Raw genomic sequence first — 15,958 nt, 5'->3', positions numbered from 1 at the left:
TACAGTGTGAATTCCATTTAGTTACAAGCACATCAAGGTCAAAGTGAAGTATGAAAAATGACTATGTTAGGTCTGAGGAATGACAAGTGGCCAACAATGCCGAGAGCAAAACATGCAGTAAGGAGGAGTCTGCAATAAGCAATCTGACATGTTAAGTTTAAAATGAAAAATATACAGGACATCTACCCTATGTCAGATGTTTACACAAGCGTTCAGAGATTGGAAGGCACACTGAATGGGGAGTGAGAGCAACGGGTAAGTTGGGGTGACATAATTTTATAAGACTCTGCTTGTTCCCTCTGTTGTTTTTTCTCTTATGGAATTTCCTCCATTGGCCTTACTGCATTTTTTTTTAAAGGAAATCACCTGAGTCTTGTCCAGTGATGGGATTGTGTGATAGAGAAAAGAATCCTATTACAGGTGGAAGACGGAGTTGAGAGACTAGTAAGAAAAATAAAGTGACTTTTATATGTCTGAGTTGAGAGTTTAATAAAATTTACTTAGAACAGACTTAAGCTATTCACAAACTACTTTCTCAGTTTTTGCCATATCTGAATATATGTGTATGTTATTTACTTAATACTGTATCTTTCATTAAATCAACTTTAAATTCACTTGCTTTTTCAGTGCAGCCTTGTGTTATATAATATTTATGAAATTATGATGTGCTAGCTTTGTTTTTCTAATATGCATTAAGAGATATATACAAATATTAAAATAAAAACTATCAGTCTGTGTAATAGCTAAACCACCTCAATCATCACCAATACACATGGCACTTTGGGAGACAGAAGTATGGGCTGACAGGAAACCTATGTTTGCAGAAAATGCAAACACATCAGACTCTCAGGCCCAAAGAGGCCTTAAGGTGACGTGAAGAAACTGCCCTCGGGGGCAGCTGAATGTAATGTGGCTCGCAGGTGACCACCAGGCTCGGTGATCACCTGCTCAGATTGACCTTGGGTCCCAAAGCAGCGTTCTGGCTGCCTCCCAGGTACCAAAACACAGACTACATGTCCTCGTGCTCAGACCAAGGCAGCCTCCTGTGGCTTCCTCCCACTGTCCTAATTTGATCTCTGACGCCACCAAGAACAAGCAGAATACTTCTTCCACTTGAGTGTTCTTCACATACTTAGAGGCTTTCTTTCAACAAATATTTGAGAGCCTATTATGTTTTGGGTACTAATTTGGATGCTAAAGATAGTCAATTTTTTTGAAAAGTCATTTTCTATAAGGACCCTTATGTTTAGCAGTTTTCATATCCCTGGTCTCCTTCCCTTGCTGCTTCCTTCCCCCTCCTGAACATAGCCACTTCTTTCAACCTCCTCTCCAGGAAGGGCTGGGAATTCCCTCTGCTCTGGACACTCTCCAGGGTGTCAACGTCTGACCTAAGTGGCAGTGTCAAATACTGATCACAGCACTTCCAAGTGTGGTCAGCACGGGGCTTAGAAAGGGCTCCTGCCCTCTCTTCCTGGACACTTTTCTCCCCTAGTGCAGCTTAAAATGACCCTGCCCCGTGGGGCAGCCACTTGGCTGACTCACACTGAGCTAGTCATCAGCTCAAACCCCTTACCTGTGTGGCTGTAGCCCAGGGCTCTCTCATCCTGTCTGCATGTCACTGAACTTTTTCAAAACCTAAGTACTAGACTCGACACTTTTTCCTACTCAATTTCACTTGGTGAGATTTAGTCCATGATTCCAGTCTACCTGGATCCCCGTGGATGCAAAACATTTCTCTAAATTTCCTATTGATGGTGGATTTCATCAGATCCTGTGTCTTTCCAGAAACAGAAAATGACAGTGGTCAAAGGCATCTTAGATGTGATTTTGTCCATATTCTCGTTTCATTGAGAAGACTCCGGCTGAAGGAAATCACTGACATGCATCAAATGAAAGCGGCAGTGGAAGATTTGGGGCCTCGACACAGGCTTCCTGACCCCAGCTTTAATACTCATTACTCCTTACAGCCTACCCTCAGTACCTTTTTAAACGTCCAAGACTAAAAAAAAAAATGTTGTTATAGGGCAGGGTTGGTAAACTATGGCCTGCGTGCCAAATCTGGCCCATCTCCTGGCTTTGTAAATAAAGTTTTATTGGCACACAGCCATGCCCATTTGTTTATGTGCTGTCTGCTGCTTTTCTGCTAAGATGGCAGAGTTGAGTGTGTGGGACAGGGAACGCATGGCCTGCAAAGCCTAAAATATTTACTATCTAGCCCTTCTAGCACAAGTTTGCCAATCCCTGTTATAGGAGAAAGTGGGAGGAAAACAACTTTATTAAAATACCTGGCTTACTACAAATCCTCTTCTCTAGTGAAGATCCCTTCAAGGAAATATAAAATGACTACAAAATCCTAGGGTGCACGCAACCGCAAGGCATGGTCAGAACTAAGTATGAGACCGAGTGAGCGGTGCGAGCTTCCCAGGGGCTTTCAGACGCAATCCAGGCACATGATGCTGAGGGTCACAGACAGTTGAAATGTGAGCCGAATACTTTATGAGTCACTTTTCTTACAGAGTGAAAACTGGTGTAAGTAAAATGGCCTTTTAGCTGCTTAAAACTCACTGTGGTATTCAGTTAGAAATAGCAGGTTTTTTTGAGCGCTCAGTGTTTAGTAACAGTGCACCCAACAGTGTATTATAATTATGTTTGTGTGTCTGCCTCCTCTAAACGCACGTGTATATTGTAACCCTACTGAGGGAAGGGATTGTGTCTTTCTCATTTTTGTATCCCAAGTACTTAGCCTAGTATACGATAGGGGCTCAATATATGTTGTTGAATCAATGAGTGGAGCTCTCTAAAGAAAATCAACCTAATTTACATTGTCAGTTGGCATCTAGCAGAGTGAATAACTGCGCAAGTTTGCCTTCGGGTGGTATGCTGTTCCAATGACATTAACAGGCTGCGTCCCTCCCTGACTCAATCTGCAAATACTGTCATAAATCACTCTCGTGAATTATGCTGAGAGAGCTGGTGCTAGTCTAGTCATTTCCAGGTATAATATCACCTAACATGGTAAAGTTTGTAAGAACAACAAAGACGGACCTCAGTGGCTGGTTCCTTTATTATGACAATAGCTGAATCTCACTAACAATAACACGAATGTTCCCCGAGAAGTTAAGCTGAAAAGTAAAAACTTTTTTTTTTTTCCACGAGAGAGAACAAAGCTAACAGTTGCTCTAGGAAGAAAATGTATCTTCCTCAATTGGTCAGGTTTTTATCTGCTGTGTTTTAACTCTAACAGCACTGATGGGGTCAGTCTAAAGCCAAGACAGTTCTTAAGTTTGATTTGATTACAGTCCAAAACTTTAGAACTGTATACCTGAGAGCAGGTTGTAGGTTACAAATTACATGTCTCCCTAATCCAATGACATGTCCCAGCAGGGCACCTTGTACATGCGCTTCCTGTAATGTCTTAGCAACCCTGTCCATATAAATAGTTAATATGACTCACTTCACAGGGATCATTTGTTACATTCCTGTTTTGCCAGTTAGGTTGGTTCCACAGCTACGGGCTTGGCACTGAAATGCAGAAACTCCGGACAACGGGTGTGTAGCCACCCAACAGCTGCATGGGAGGGCATTTCGGAATAAGCACAGATGTCTTCAGGGTGCCAGTGCAGCTCTGAGCCCCGTGAAGTGCTGATAAAGCATTTTAAACACCATCACGTTGCCGGGCTGACACCGCCCGACTTGTTAGTGCCATGCAGTATTTGTTAAAATAATTTTATTCTCCCGTTCTTCATGTTCCACGAAAAATTACTGAAGACCAAATATTCCAATGGAAGTAGACTATACAATGAATGAAGATGATGGCATTGGGAGGCCACAAAATCATTTCCTACATGTTTCCTGAAAGGCAGAGAACTTTGCTTCCTTACAAGCTGGGTCAGGCGCACATGGCCTGTGCACCTGCTGACTCACCTTCACATATTTACAGCAGCAAGACATCGGTTCTCCAGCTACTTACAGAGGCCCCGTGGGTGAGTGAGGAATTTCGTGAGCAATCAGTAAGACAAGCCAAGTTTTACCCAGTGATACCAAGCTTAAGCCTAGATACAGGTTTCATTTGCCCTTCTTCAGCAAGACTTTATTTGCCTGTCTCAGGAGAAAGTTCAGAGAAAGAGCCCATCTGTCCTTAAACCCCTAAACTAAAACTGTTTGCTTACATCCCCTCCCTAGTCTCAGTGTGGCTTTGCAAGACATGACTGACGTCATAGAGATGGCACCTTACATATAATGAACTGATTCTTTCTTAAAGAAAGGCTCCTTTTACAGAGTTGGTCATGGAGAAAAAAAGAGGTGGAGTGATCACAGTGTAAACATCCGCTCTCTACCAAGGCCATCATTTCCTTACTGTTTTGGGTTCTAGGACATTCATGGCCCAGGGTGCCTTATCAGAACACAACAGTCGACCTGGCTGACTTTTGACACCACAGAGCTTTAGTTGCTAGGGCTTTGAATTCAGAAGAAAATGACAGGCTGGAAGCTATGTGATGCTCCACTGGCCCCTTTCCTAAAGAAGAAACTTCTAGGCGGACAGAAGCCAACAGGAAAGAAGCAACCACGGCGAGCCACTTCCCACCACACTCGGGCAAGATGACTGAGTTTCCAACCATCCCACCACTGCTGACCTCCACTCCTCTCCTCTGTGCACGAGCAGATAACCAAATTAAGTTGGGTGGACATTTTAATAACGAGAACAAAACCTCCAGCCCTGACTAAATTAGGTCACGGTGGTTTGCTTAGAAACTATTTACTTTTGGTAAAAAACCAACTATGGAGCCTTATTTTAGTGAGAAACATTAATAGGCTCTTAAATTATCTTTGTATTTTTTAATTGAATATAGGTATCACCAATATTCTTGGATTAATTCTACCTCACATGGAATTTGTAGTTAATCTGTAAATTTCTGACTATAAATTTTCCCATCATTTTTCTAGTGTCAGCTATTTCATTTCAGGAACAATCTACATTTCATGTTTCAGGTCTATGCAAAGAAACAGCTTAAAGCAAAGCTAAAATCTCTCTGTAAATCTATTAATTCATGTTTCCTTGGAGTGCAGGCAGATGCATCATTCTTTTTTTAAAACTTTATTGAATTTATTGGGGTGGCACTGGTTAATAAAATTATGTTTCATGTATACAATTCTATAATAGTATATATGTATATAATATTGTGTATTCACCACCTAAAGTCTAGTTTCCTTCTGTCACCATTTATCCCCTATTTACCCTTTTCTACCTGCTAGCACCCCTCTTTCCCTCTGGTAATCACCATACTATTGTCTGTGTCTATGAGGTTTTTTGTTTTTGTTTTTTGTTTAATCCCTTTATCTTTTTCACCCAGTCCCCTAACACCCCTCCCCTCTGACAGCTGTCGGCTTGTTTTCTGTATCTATGCATCTGTTTCTATTTTGTTAGTTTATTTTGCTCATTAGATCCCACATATAAGTGAAATCATTGTCTTTCTCTGACTGGCTCATTTCACTTAGCATAACACTCTCCAGGTTCATCCTTGCTGTCACAAAAGGTAAGATTTCCTTCTTTTTTTACAGCTGAGTAGTATTCCATTGAGTAAATAAATGTCTCACAACTGTTTTATCCACTCGTCTACTGAAGGGCACTTGGGCTGCTTCCAAATCTTGGCTCTATTGTAAATAGAGCCCCTATAAACACAGGGTTGCATATATTCTTTCAAACCAGTGTTTCGGGTTTCTTGAGATATATCCCCAGAAATGGGGATAAAAAGCAGTTCCAGTTTTAATGTTTTGAGGATCCTTCATACTGTTTTCCACAGTGGCTGCACCGTCTGCATTCCCACCAACAGTGCATTGGGGGTCCCTTTTCTCCACATCCTCACCAACACTGGTTGGTTGTTGATTTACTGATGATAGTCATCCTGACAGGTGTAAGGTGATATCTCATTGTGGCTTTAATTTGCATCTCTCTGATGATTAGTGATGTTGAGCATCTCTTCCTATGTCTATTGGCCATCTGTACGTCATCTTTGGAAAAGTGTCTATTCAGGTCCTTTGCCCATTTTAAAAATAGTATTGTTTGGGGTGTGTTTTTTTTTGGTGTTGAGTTTAAGTTCTTTATAAATTTTGGGTATTAACCCCTTATCAGATGTATCATTGGTGAATATGTTCTCCCATTCAGTGAGTTGTCTTTTCATTTTGTTGATGGTTTCCTTTGTTGGGCAAAAAAAGATTTTCAGTTTGATGTGGTCCCATATTTTTCTTTTGTTTCTCTTGTAAAGGCGCTATATCAGAAAAAGTATTGCTAAAATAAATGTCCAAGATCTTATTGTCTATATTTTCTTCTAGGATTTTTATGGTTTCGAGTGTTACATTTAAGTCTTTCATCCGTTTTGAGTTTATCATTGTGTATGGCGTCAGAATGTGGGCTAGTTTCATTGTTCTGCACATATCTGTCCAATTTTCCCAACACCATTTATTGAATAGACTGTCTTTACCCCATTGTATGTTTTTGCCAACTCTGTCAAATATTAATTGACCATAAAGGCAAGGGTCTACTTCTGGGCGCTCTATTCTATTCCAATGATCTCTATGTCTGTTTTTACGCCAGTACCATGCTGTTTTGATTACTATGGCCTTGCAGTATAGTTTGATATCAGGTAGCATGATTCCTCCAACTTTATTCTTTCTAAATTTTGCTGTGGCTATTTGGGTCTTTTGTGGTTCCATATAAATTTTTGGAATATTTGTTCTAGTTCTGTGAAATACACCATTGATATCTTGATTATCTTTATTGTTGAAAGTATTATTTATAGATGTTAGCCTTTCCGTCCCCCTCTCCCCCAGGCCTTCACCACACTATTGTCTGTATTCATGGTTTATGCATACTCCATGTAAGTTTTTGGTTAATCTCTTCCACCCCCCCTCGGGCCTCTTCCCCTGAGATTCCTCAGTCTGTCCCATGCTTCTATGTCTCTGGATCTATTTAAATGTTTTATTTTAGAATAGTTTTTGATTTATAGAAAAGTTTCAAAATTAGTATGAAGAATTCATGTATCCTCACACTCAGTTTCCCTCTTATTAACATCTTATATTAGTATAGATTTGTTACAATTAGTGAACAAATATTGATATACTATTTTTAACTAAAATCCATACTTTATTCAGATTTCCTTAGTTTTTACCTAATCTCCTTTTTTTGTCTCAGGATCCCATACAAAAAACCATATTACATTTAATTGTCATGTTTCCTTTGGCTCCTCTAGGCTGTGACAGTTTCTCAGACTCAAAATTTTTGATGACCTTGACAGTTTTAAGGAGCACTGTTAAGGTAGCTTATACAATGTCCCTTAGTTTGGATTTATCTGATGTTTTTCTCACCACTAAACTGTGACATTATGGGTTTTCAGGAGAAAGACAGTAGATAGTATACTGCCATTCTCATCACATCGTATCAAGGGTTATATACTGTTAACATGATATGTCACTGCTGATTTTAACCTTGATCGCCTGGCTGAGTGTTTCCCAGGCATCTCCACTGAAGGCTTCTTTTCCCCTTTCCATACCATACTATTTGCAAGAAAGTCAGTATGTGCAACCCACAATTAAGGAGTAGGCAATTACACTGAATTACTTGGAAATCTTCTGTACAGAAGATCTGTCTATTCTCCTCCATTTATTTACTTTTTCATTTATGTATCCATTATGTATTTATATGAGTACTGATATTTATTTTATACTTCAGTTTATAACCCAAATCTACTTGATCTATTTATTTTGTTGTTCAAATTATTCCAGCTTTGGCCATACGTTGGGAGCCCTGTCAGTTGGTTCTCGTGTCCCTTTGACTTCTTGAGAGCCTCTTTACTTTCTGGCACTACAAGATCCTTCAGGCCTCTTCTTGTATACTTCCTGTCCCAGTCCTAGAATCAGCCACTTCTTCAAGCAAGGAGCCCTAGTTCCTTTCATTGAAGAATGGTATTAGAAACGAAGATCTGGGCATAGCTGGTGTATGTTTTTAAATATATCTTACTAGAGAAAGACACGAAGAAATTACAAAATGACACATTTTGAGGGCATTAAAATGAATAAAGAAAAAGTGACAGAAAACTTCAAGCTCCATTTTTATAGGCCCACAATAAAACTTAGGCAGCTTTTCACTTTGGGTATTTATTATAATGCAGAAAGTAATATTCTGGTCTTTACACATTGAATGTGATAGAATTAATGTGTTTGAGAAGGTGGCAAAGGCTAAAATAACTTCTCAATTTTATGGGGTTTTGAGGTTTCTATTTTCCAGCACGAGTACTGTTTTAATATCTCAAAACAGTATATGTATTCTCAATGTCTAATAGCCAAATAAAATCCATATCTAATAATCCATATGTATGATACTGGCATGATAAAGCCATGAGACCAGAAATCATGTGACCCTGTGCCAGCTTCAATAAGCCATATGCAGAGAGGACTGATTAAGAAATTATTCCTGATGACTGAAGTTACACCTGAAAATATCCTCTTATTTTCCCTCTGGGGTTATAGGTAGGAGACAGGTGATAGAAGCAGGAAGCATTTGGACATTCGTGGCAATGAAATACCAAGCTACCAAACCCCACTCAGCCTGGGCCTCCTCCTAGGAACAGATGTCATCGGTCCAGATCACAAGGAGACTACGTTTGGATGATCAAACACGATAAGCATCTGTTCTATTCAAACTTAAGTTCTTGGGCTCCCAAAGACACTTCCCCACATCTCTAAGATCTCAACACTCTGTGGTCCAGCAATGAAGGAAGGCAGCTGGGGCTCTGGGGGAGGAAAAGTATTCTCATTCAAACCACACTGATCATGTCAGGAAATACTTGGCATCCCATGCATACCTGTGATTAGGCTAAAAACATTTGTCTTTATTTTCAATTGTGCACCTGCATCTTTAAGTCAATTAGCATAAGCTAGAAGACCATTAAGGCATGTCAGGGATAGAAGGCCCAAGTCTCAGGTAAGCTCCTGTTCAACTTTGTCACATTATATTGTTTTCCCATGTTTTACTTTAATCTAGTCACAGCTGGGAGACTATACAATAGTATTTGAAAAGCAGAAGTTATCAGGCACTAGTTCAACTAGTGAAAAGGTCCATGGGTAGGAAAAAATTCAGATAGACCAGAGTTAAGGAGCTGTGCCTACATCCCAGTGTGGGGTCAAGAATACTGAATGAAAAACTAAGACCTGGCCATGAATCTCAATTTTGCTATAATCTGGCTCCGTTCGCCCATGCCAGTTATTTCATGAACCATATACTTAATGGTTAAGTTTGTTGGATATTACTGCTATGATTCCATAGGATTCCATAATCTAACACAGTTTATTCCTGGGCATCACTGAGAGGGGTAGTCTTGAAATAATTCAAATCAACAGAATCAAGAAGATAACCAGAGTTCAGGCAATTGTGTGGTGTTTTTTTTCATTCACTCTAGCAAATGGCTGGATTACATAGAAGGTGCTGAAACTCGAAACCCTGACCTGAAATGGGGCAAGAGGAAGGGGTCTGGGAGAGAAGAGAGCTGTCATCTTCCCAAGTGTTATATAACAGCTGTTACGTCTACTCGGATGCAATAAACACTGTGTGTGAGTCTTCACTCCTTCATTCCCCAGCCCTTATCTATGTGAGCACAGTCATGGGAGAGTCATAGAAGGTTGGAGACCTTTGTTTACCACAGGTAGCTATTTTGGTAGGTGTGCAGTTATCCCAAAAGGAGAGAAAAACAGAAGTCAGAGAAATAGGAACCAATACCCAAGAGTTACTGCTGTAGAGGCTTCCTGGTAGAATAGCAGACTTCTAATTTGTGATTCTGAAACTGAATTTATTTAATAGGTGAAGCACGTTCTGCTTGGCACCTCAGTGCAGATAACAAGATCACAGATGCTAAAAACAATTCCCTGTTTTTTCCCCCGAAAGCTGACTTTTCCCTTTAAGAGAGAATTAGAGAGAGAAGAAACCAAACCAAGCTCTGCTTTCAAAATGATCTATAGTTATAAGTTTTTACCAAAGAATTTCTGTGCCAAATGATTTAAAAACCAGAGAAAGCCTTAAAAAAAAAAAAAAAGCCAAGAGATTTAAGTGTATGAGAACAGCATTTCCTGCCAGAAGGATTTCCTGTTTCAGGCAACCACAGTGAGGATGTGGTGAAACATCCGCCCTGCAGTCAAGCCTGTGTTCCACAGGCCACTTCTCTGTGCTACTCACCCTTCCTCCCCAACGAAGGTGACGTACAGCTTGTTTCTCTGCAGATCTTTTCGGGAGTAGCCCATAATCTGATTAAAAGCATCTTCAAGTAAATGATCTCTTCTGATAATTAACCTGTCCGTAAGGAAACAATTTGAAAAATACAGGTTATTTCCCAATCCTTATCTTTCTAGGACTGGGCACTTGCCATTTAATTTCCATTTATCATAATTAACAAGGCAAAAAGGAGTGACTTAATATCATTGCTATCTGCCACAATGGGCACATCTGTCTTTAACTCTCAACAGCATCAGCAACTGTTGCATAAGAGAATCATTGGTAAAGAAAGCACCCCACCTAGGACCTGTGAACAATCCGAGAGGCCTTTCTGTACAGTCCAATCAATCTATCCAAGGAGGATAGGAAACGACACCGGCGCACACTCTGTTGAGTAAAGGAAGACCAACCCTATGAGGTCATGTTCGAAGCCTGAATGCACCTAGACAAGGAATTCAATTACTAAGTGCCTAGAGAGCTGACCGTGAGAACAAGAAGGAAAATGAAATTCCCAGTGTCCTCCAAAGCAGAGGAGTTTATAATTGTGCTTAATTTAATTTCTAATTTAAGTGAATCTTGAGATTCCCTAAGTGACAGATACAAATGACTGATACTTGTGGCCGATTAATCCACTTATCACAATGACAGTTAAGCAGATATCAATGCTCCTTCAGTGAAAAGAGTAATGGGAAGGGAGATACTATGGAGGGCAAAGCATGAAAGCCTGATCATCAAGACCTCTGTAAGAGAAACATCAGAAAGTCAAGCCCTGCGAGGTGTGGTGCTTGGGGTGGGCTGATGTGTCTGAGCCTGATGAAAGGGGAACTTGTGAATCACCTGTGAATTTAATCAAGCAAGCCCTCCGGGCTGTGGGGCTGTTGGGCTGGTCCCTCGACACTCTCTCAGACACCCAGAACCTGCCAGTGCTGCACTGAGGCCCTCCCTCCTGGGTCCTCTCTCAGGACCCAGCGATCTCCAGTGGGGACATGGCACAGGGGTGGCGGTGGGGATGAAGGCAGTAGGGGTAAGTTGAGAACACATCGTGACGATGTTTCCATGTCCCCGTTTTAATGGAGGCAGATAAAGATAGGCAGAAACAACATTCACGACATGTTCCATTGGACAAGTGATGTTTATTTCACAGAACGAAATGGAGCTGAGCATGGTTCCTACACTTGGGTCAGCACAGGAGGCAGTGACGTGCAATATAGGACACTGTGACAGCCTATGTCTAATGAATATGCTCTAAGCCAAGAGAGGTACTTTTCAGAAGAAAAAAATTAATCAGCTTTTAATTTTTCTTAACATTTTTTACATGAAATGTGGTAGTTTCTTTACTGTTTTTTGTTTTTTTTTAAAATATATCTTTATTGATTTCAGAGAGAGGAAAGGAGAGGAAGAGAGAAAGATAGAAACATCAATGATGAGAGAGTCATTGATCGGCTGCCCCCTACACGCCCCCGACTGGGGCTCGAGCCCGCAACCCGGGCATGTGCCCTGACCGGGAATCGAACCCCAAACGCCTGGATCCTAGGTCGATGCTCAACCGCTGAGCCACGCCCGGCTGGGCTACTGTTTGTTTTAAAATTATAAGCTTAATCATGCTTAATTCAAGAACTATGTTTTATATGGTGCTGCAATTGACAGACACCAAAATAATTATGCTAACTAAAAGAAAGGGGGCCATCCCAGACCACAATCAATTCAACTCCCTCCATTCCCAAAAGCATCCCATCCTTTCGCCATCCACAAATCCCGTAGCTTGGTTCACTTTGACTTACTTTAATTTCCCTGGGCCTTGTCCATATCCTTTAGTCTCTAACTTCCTATAAAAGTTCCTTAGTTTGGCTTCAAAGTCTCGCTTGTAAGGAGCTGGCGCCCGGGCATTGGCACGCTGCGTACCTACAGCAAACCACAAAAAGAGAGGGTGTAGGTTTGTGCAGTGTCCTGATGTTCATCGTATCATCATGAAAAAATATCACCCGGGGGGTTGAGACCAGAGTTACCAAGTAAAAGGAGGCAATCAACACGGTTAGTTCCTGCCGTTTTCAACTCTCCAGGTAAAGACTACAACGGAGCTTAAACAGGGTCTTACGAGATGTCTTCTTGGTGGCATTTTGGTTGGAAAGAACAATGCTGTCCGCATAGTTAGGATGGTGCCATGTGTTATTCAAATATGTTCCCTTTTCAGTCCAAACTAATATGAGTCAAACAGGGTTACTCATGTCTAATGGTAACTGTTGAGGGTGGAATATCTTTGCTTGCTGCTGAGATGATATCATGGCAATTAGACAGGAAGTTACAATGTGAAAAGTATGCAGTGCATAAAGCAAGAATGGTGAGTTTCCATACTTTACTCTATGGAAAACCTACGAAAACTTCTTTTGGATATGCACTGTAACTCAGAATTACTTCAGACACGTAATTACATACATTTTAAAAATATTGCAGGGTAGAATAATCTTGATGTAAAAACAGAATTCAAACATAATTGCAGAAGGCACATGTCTCCTGGCTGTGCAAAGAGTGCATAATACTGTTATTTGTTGCATTCCCTTTCTTTTTTTGCACAATATGAACCATTCCACCCTGCTTTGCCCACCTCCACATAGTCCCACCTTTCTTAATATGTGTCAAGCATTGTGATTATCTATAGATTATCTAAAGATTTTTAAAATATTTCCTCATATGACCAGTATCATTAATAAAATGAAGTAACAGTTCCTCTTTCCATAGAAAAATCTGGCTTTGGGTCACAAGGTGACTAACCAACGAGCCGGGATACAAAATTGATGATGAATATGGGAATCAGAGCCCTGACAAAAACACTGGATATTTCCACTAAATATTTCACAACACAATGAAAGAAACCAGAAAACAAAATTTTTCAAGTCCTGTGCATTTATACATCACAGTAAGCTCATTGAATATTTCTTCAATGAGTGAATCAACCAAGTGGTGGTTATCTATTGCTAATGCTGTGTTAGGCTCAGCAACGGATGCTCAAAGTGAATGAGGCGGGGTTCCTCAAGTGGATACCCTGGTTGGGAAGACAGAAATAAAACATACCAAACAATTAGAGAATACATAATTAAGTTCTAAACTAGCTGGCATGCAAACTATAAAGCAGAGGACAAAACCATTGCCCTGGGGCTGGACCCAGACCTATTAATCTATTTTGTTTGCCTTACAAAATCATTTTTAAAGATTTAAAATTAACTTTCAACATTTAAAAATTAGGAGATTTCAAGTAAAAAAAATCAGATTTCCTCTTGAAAATGACTTGGGAGATCTTGCAACAACTGGCTTGCATTTTCCTGGGGCGACAGCGGGCAGCTGCGCCATTAAATGAAGCATGTGCTCTCCGCTGTCCCACAGCCATGCAGTGACACTGGCTGCCTGGACCCCCAGTATTTGCAATGGAGATCAATGTTACAGAAAAGGGACAGTAAATGAGGATAAGTAGAGATCAGAATGGAAAAGACCTAAGGGAGCAGGCTTTTATTAAAAGCAGGCCTTGTAAACAGGAAATTCTGTATTCTACCCTGGGCCTGACAGCCGGAGTTAAATAAGCCTTGCATGCATGTTCGGAAGACACTGAGGAGACCCTGATCACACAGAGTAAGGGGGGAGCGCTGGGGAGTAAGTGGGGGATGAAAGCAGTCAGAAAGTCAGAGCCAAATCATGAGAGGAATTTAAAACACATAGCTGAGGAGGTTGGGCATGATGCAGTGAGCAGTGGGAATCCTTTACAGGTTCTTGAACAAGCAAATAACATATGAGTGTTATTATTTAAGAAATTATTTTCAGAGTGCATTGAGTGGATTAAGAGTGTCAAGGAGAAAAGACTGGAGGGTGGAGACCCAGCTAGGAGTAGTTGCAGCAATGCAGGCCCGAGGCATGGAGGAAGACTAGACTGCAGGGTGGTGACTCAGAGGAACATTTGCAATGTGAAATAAGAATTGGTAACAGTGGGTAAGTAGAGAAGAGAACAGGAAGCTCTTGTGGTAATATACAGTTTTTAGAACATTACTATCTTTCACTGGTTGTTAAGTGCTGCTATGCCTTAGGGACCATGCTCTTTACATAGAGGATCTTGGGGAATACTCACAAGTGTAAGGAGCAGGCATTATTATCATTACCTCTGTAACTATGGAAACAGAAGTCACATGCCAGTGAAGGGTGGGTTTGGGATTTGAGCCAGGTCCATGTGATACTGAAAGCAGTGCGGGAAGTAATGCTGGTGGGACGGGGCATGTGAAGCTTTGCACAAATGGAGCTGGAGATGACAGCTGTGCAGGTGAATATACTGGAGAGGCACTTGAGATACAGCATTGGAGTTCCAGTGAGAGATCAGGGCCTCCCATTGGGATTAATCGAGTTGGTGCATCTACAGAACTTTGTGCAGTGCCTTTGCATAAGCAGCCCCATATCTCTCTTAGCTCTTATTGTGATTATCTGCATAGAATGGAATACTAAAGACATGGGGGACTATATTGGGGTTTTATGACTGGATTTTAATAAAATTGGCTATTGATCAATAGTATGCCCAGAGGTCTGTTTGCATAGTTATGAATCTTCTACCCACAGAGCTAAGAGCTAAGTCACAAAGGAAACAAATAAACTTGACGTTAAGATGTCTGGGATACAGAAGAGACTCCTAGGCAGTGGTCCTCAAACCCTGACTGCACATTAGAATCGCTTGGGAAGCTCTTAAAAATCTCCATGTTCAGGCCACACCCAAGACACATTACATCAGAATCTGTGGGGTGGGACCCAGGCATAAGTGTTTTATACAGCTCTCCAGACAACTCCAAGGTGCAGCAAGCTTGCAAACTATCATCCCCCACAGCGAGGTCAAATGTACCAGATGAAACACCCGGGCAGCATCCAGGGACCAACACGGGCAATGCTTGCTGGGTACTCGAAAGAAAGGCATCACCTGCGCATGAAGGAGGGTGATCTCCACACACACGAGGCTGCTCCCCTGGACCTCCGAGGGACAGGGCAGGGCATCCCAAGTCCACTCAGGGGTGCAGAATAAAGCTGTCAGTGCTGTGGTCTGAGAAACTGCAGACTAGTAAACCCAGACAGCTCGGAAAGCAGGCTGCATGAATCGGTTTTCAAGGGCACAATCCTTGACAGGTAAGAGGAGAAAGAAGAACAGAGAACTCAACGAAAATCTTTCAGGCTCAAAAGAAACATGATTCTTTAAGAGTCCATTACTTAAAAAGAAAACAAAACAGCGTATATTATATGACTGCTGTATAATTTGAGATGCTTAAAAGGATGTGGGAAATGCCATGATGCATTCCATCAATATCAATACAGACACTTAATAAAAATTAGCTCTGACTCCATTTACGCTCTAGGTAGACTGACTCAATTATGGAGACTCTGGAGACAGACATTGTTAAATTCTTTTGCTAATAGTTCTATTATGAAAAAATCATTTACCCATTACTTCATGGTTTAAAAATTACAGTAAATTATGCTGTTGGCCCTTGTCAAACTCCTAATGTGAGTCAGGTGCAACTGCCAAGAAATTCCAGGGCAGGAACAATGCTAGTTCCGCTTTGGAAATAAAAAATGATCCTCTTGGAAGACTGAGTGAACAGAATTGTATGGGGACTGCCTCCAAGTGAAGCTCTGGGATCTAATACTCCTACAGAGGGAGCAATGTTATGGTCTTTATGGTCT

At 41.0% G+C, this 15,958-nt stretch overlaps 1 protein-coding gene across 7 annotated transcripts in view; it reads right to left on the bottom strand.

Annotated features, from left to right (window-relative positions):
- Positions 1-15,958, bottom strand: part of HECW2 (HECT, C2 and WW domain containing E3 ubiquitin protein ligase 2) — a 292,351-nt gene that overhangs the window by 27,556 nt on the left and 248,837 nt on the right. For all 7 annotated transcript variants that reach the window (XR_013999195.1, XM_081142782.1, XM_081142786.1 and 4 more), the window contains 2 exons: positions 12,040-12,160; positions 10,223-10,336 (listed from right to left, as the gene is read on the bottom strand). Coding sequence is in view for 6 of the 7 variants with exons in the window: in XM_081142782.1 (XP_080998908.1) it covers positions 10,223-10,336; positions 12,040-12,160 (235 nt within the window). In the remaining variant the exon portion in view is untranslated. The remainder of the gene's footprint in view (positions 1-10,222; positions 10,337-12,039; positions 12,161-15,958) is intronic.

This window comes from Miniopterus schreibersii (assembly GCF_964146895.1).
Source record: "Miniopterus schreibersii genome assembly, chromosome: 7".
In the NCBI taxonomy this organism is placed as follows: domain Eukaryota; kingdom Metazoa; phylum Chordata; class Mammalia; order Chiroptera; family Miniopteridae; genus Miniopterus; species Miniopterus schreibersii.
This window is presented reverse-complemented; position numbering and strand designations above follow the sequence as displayed.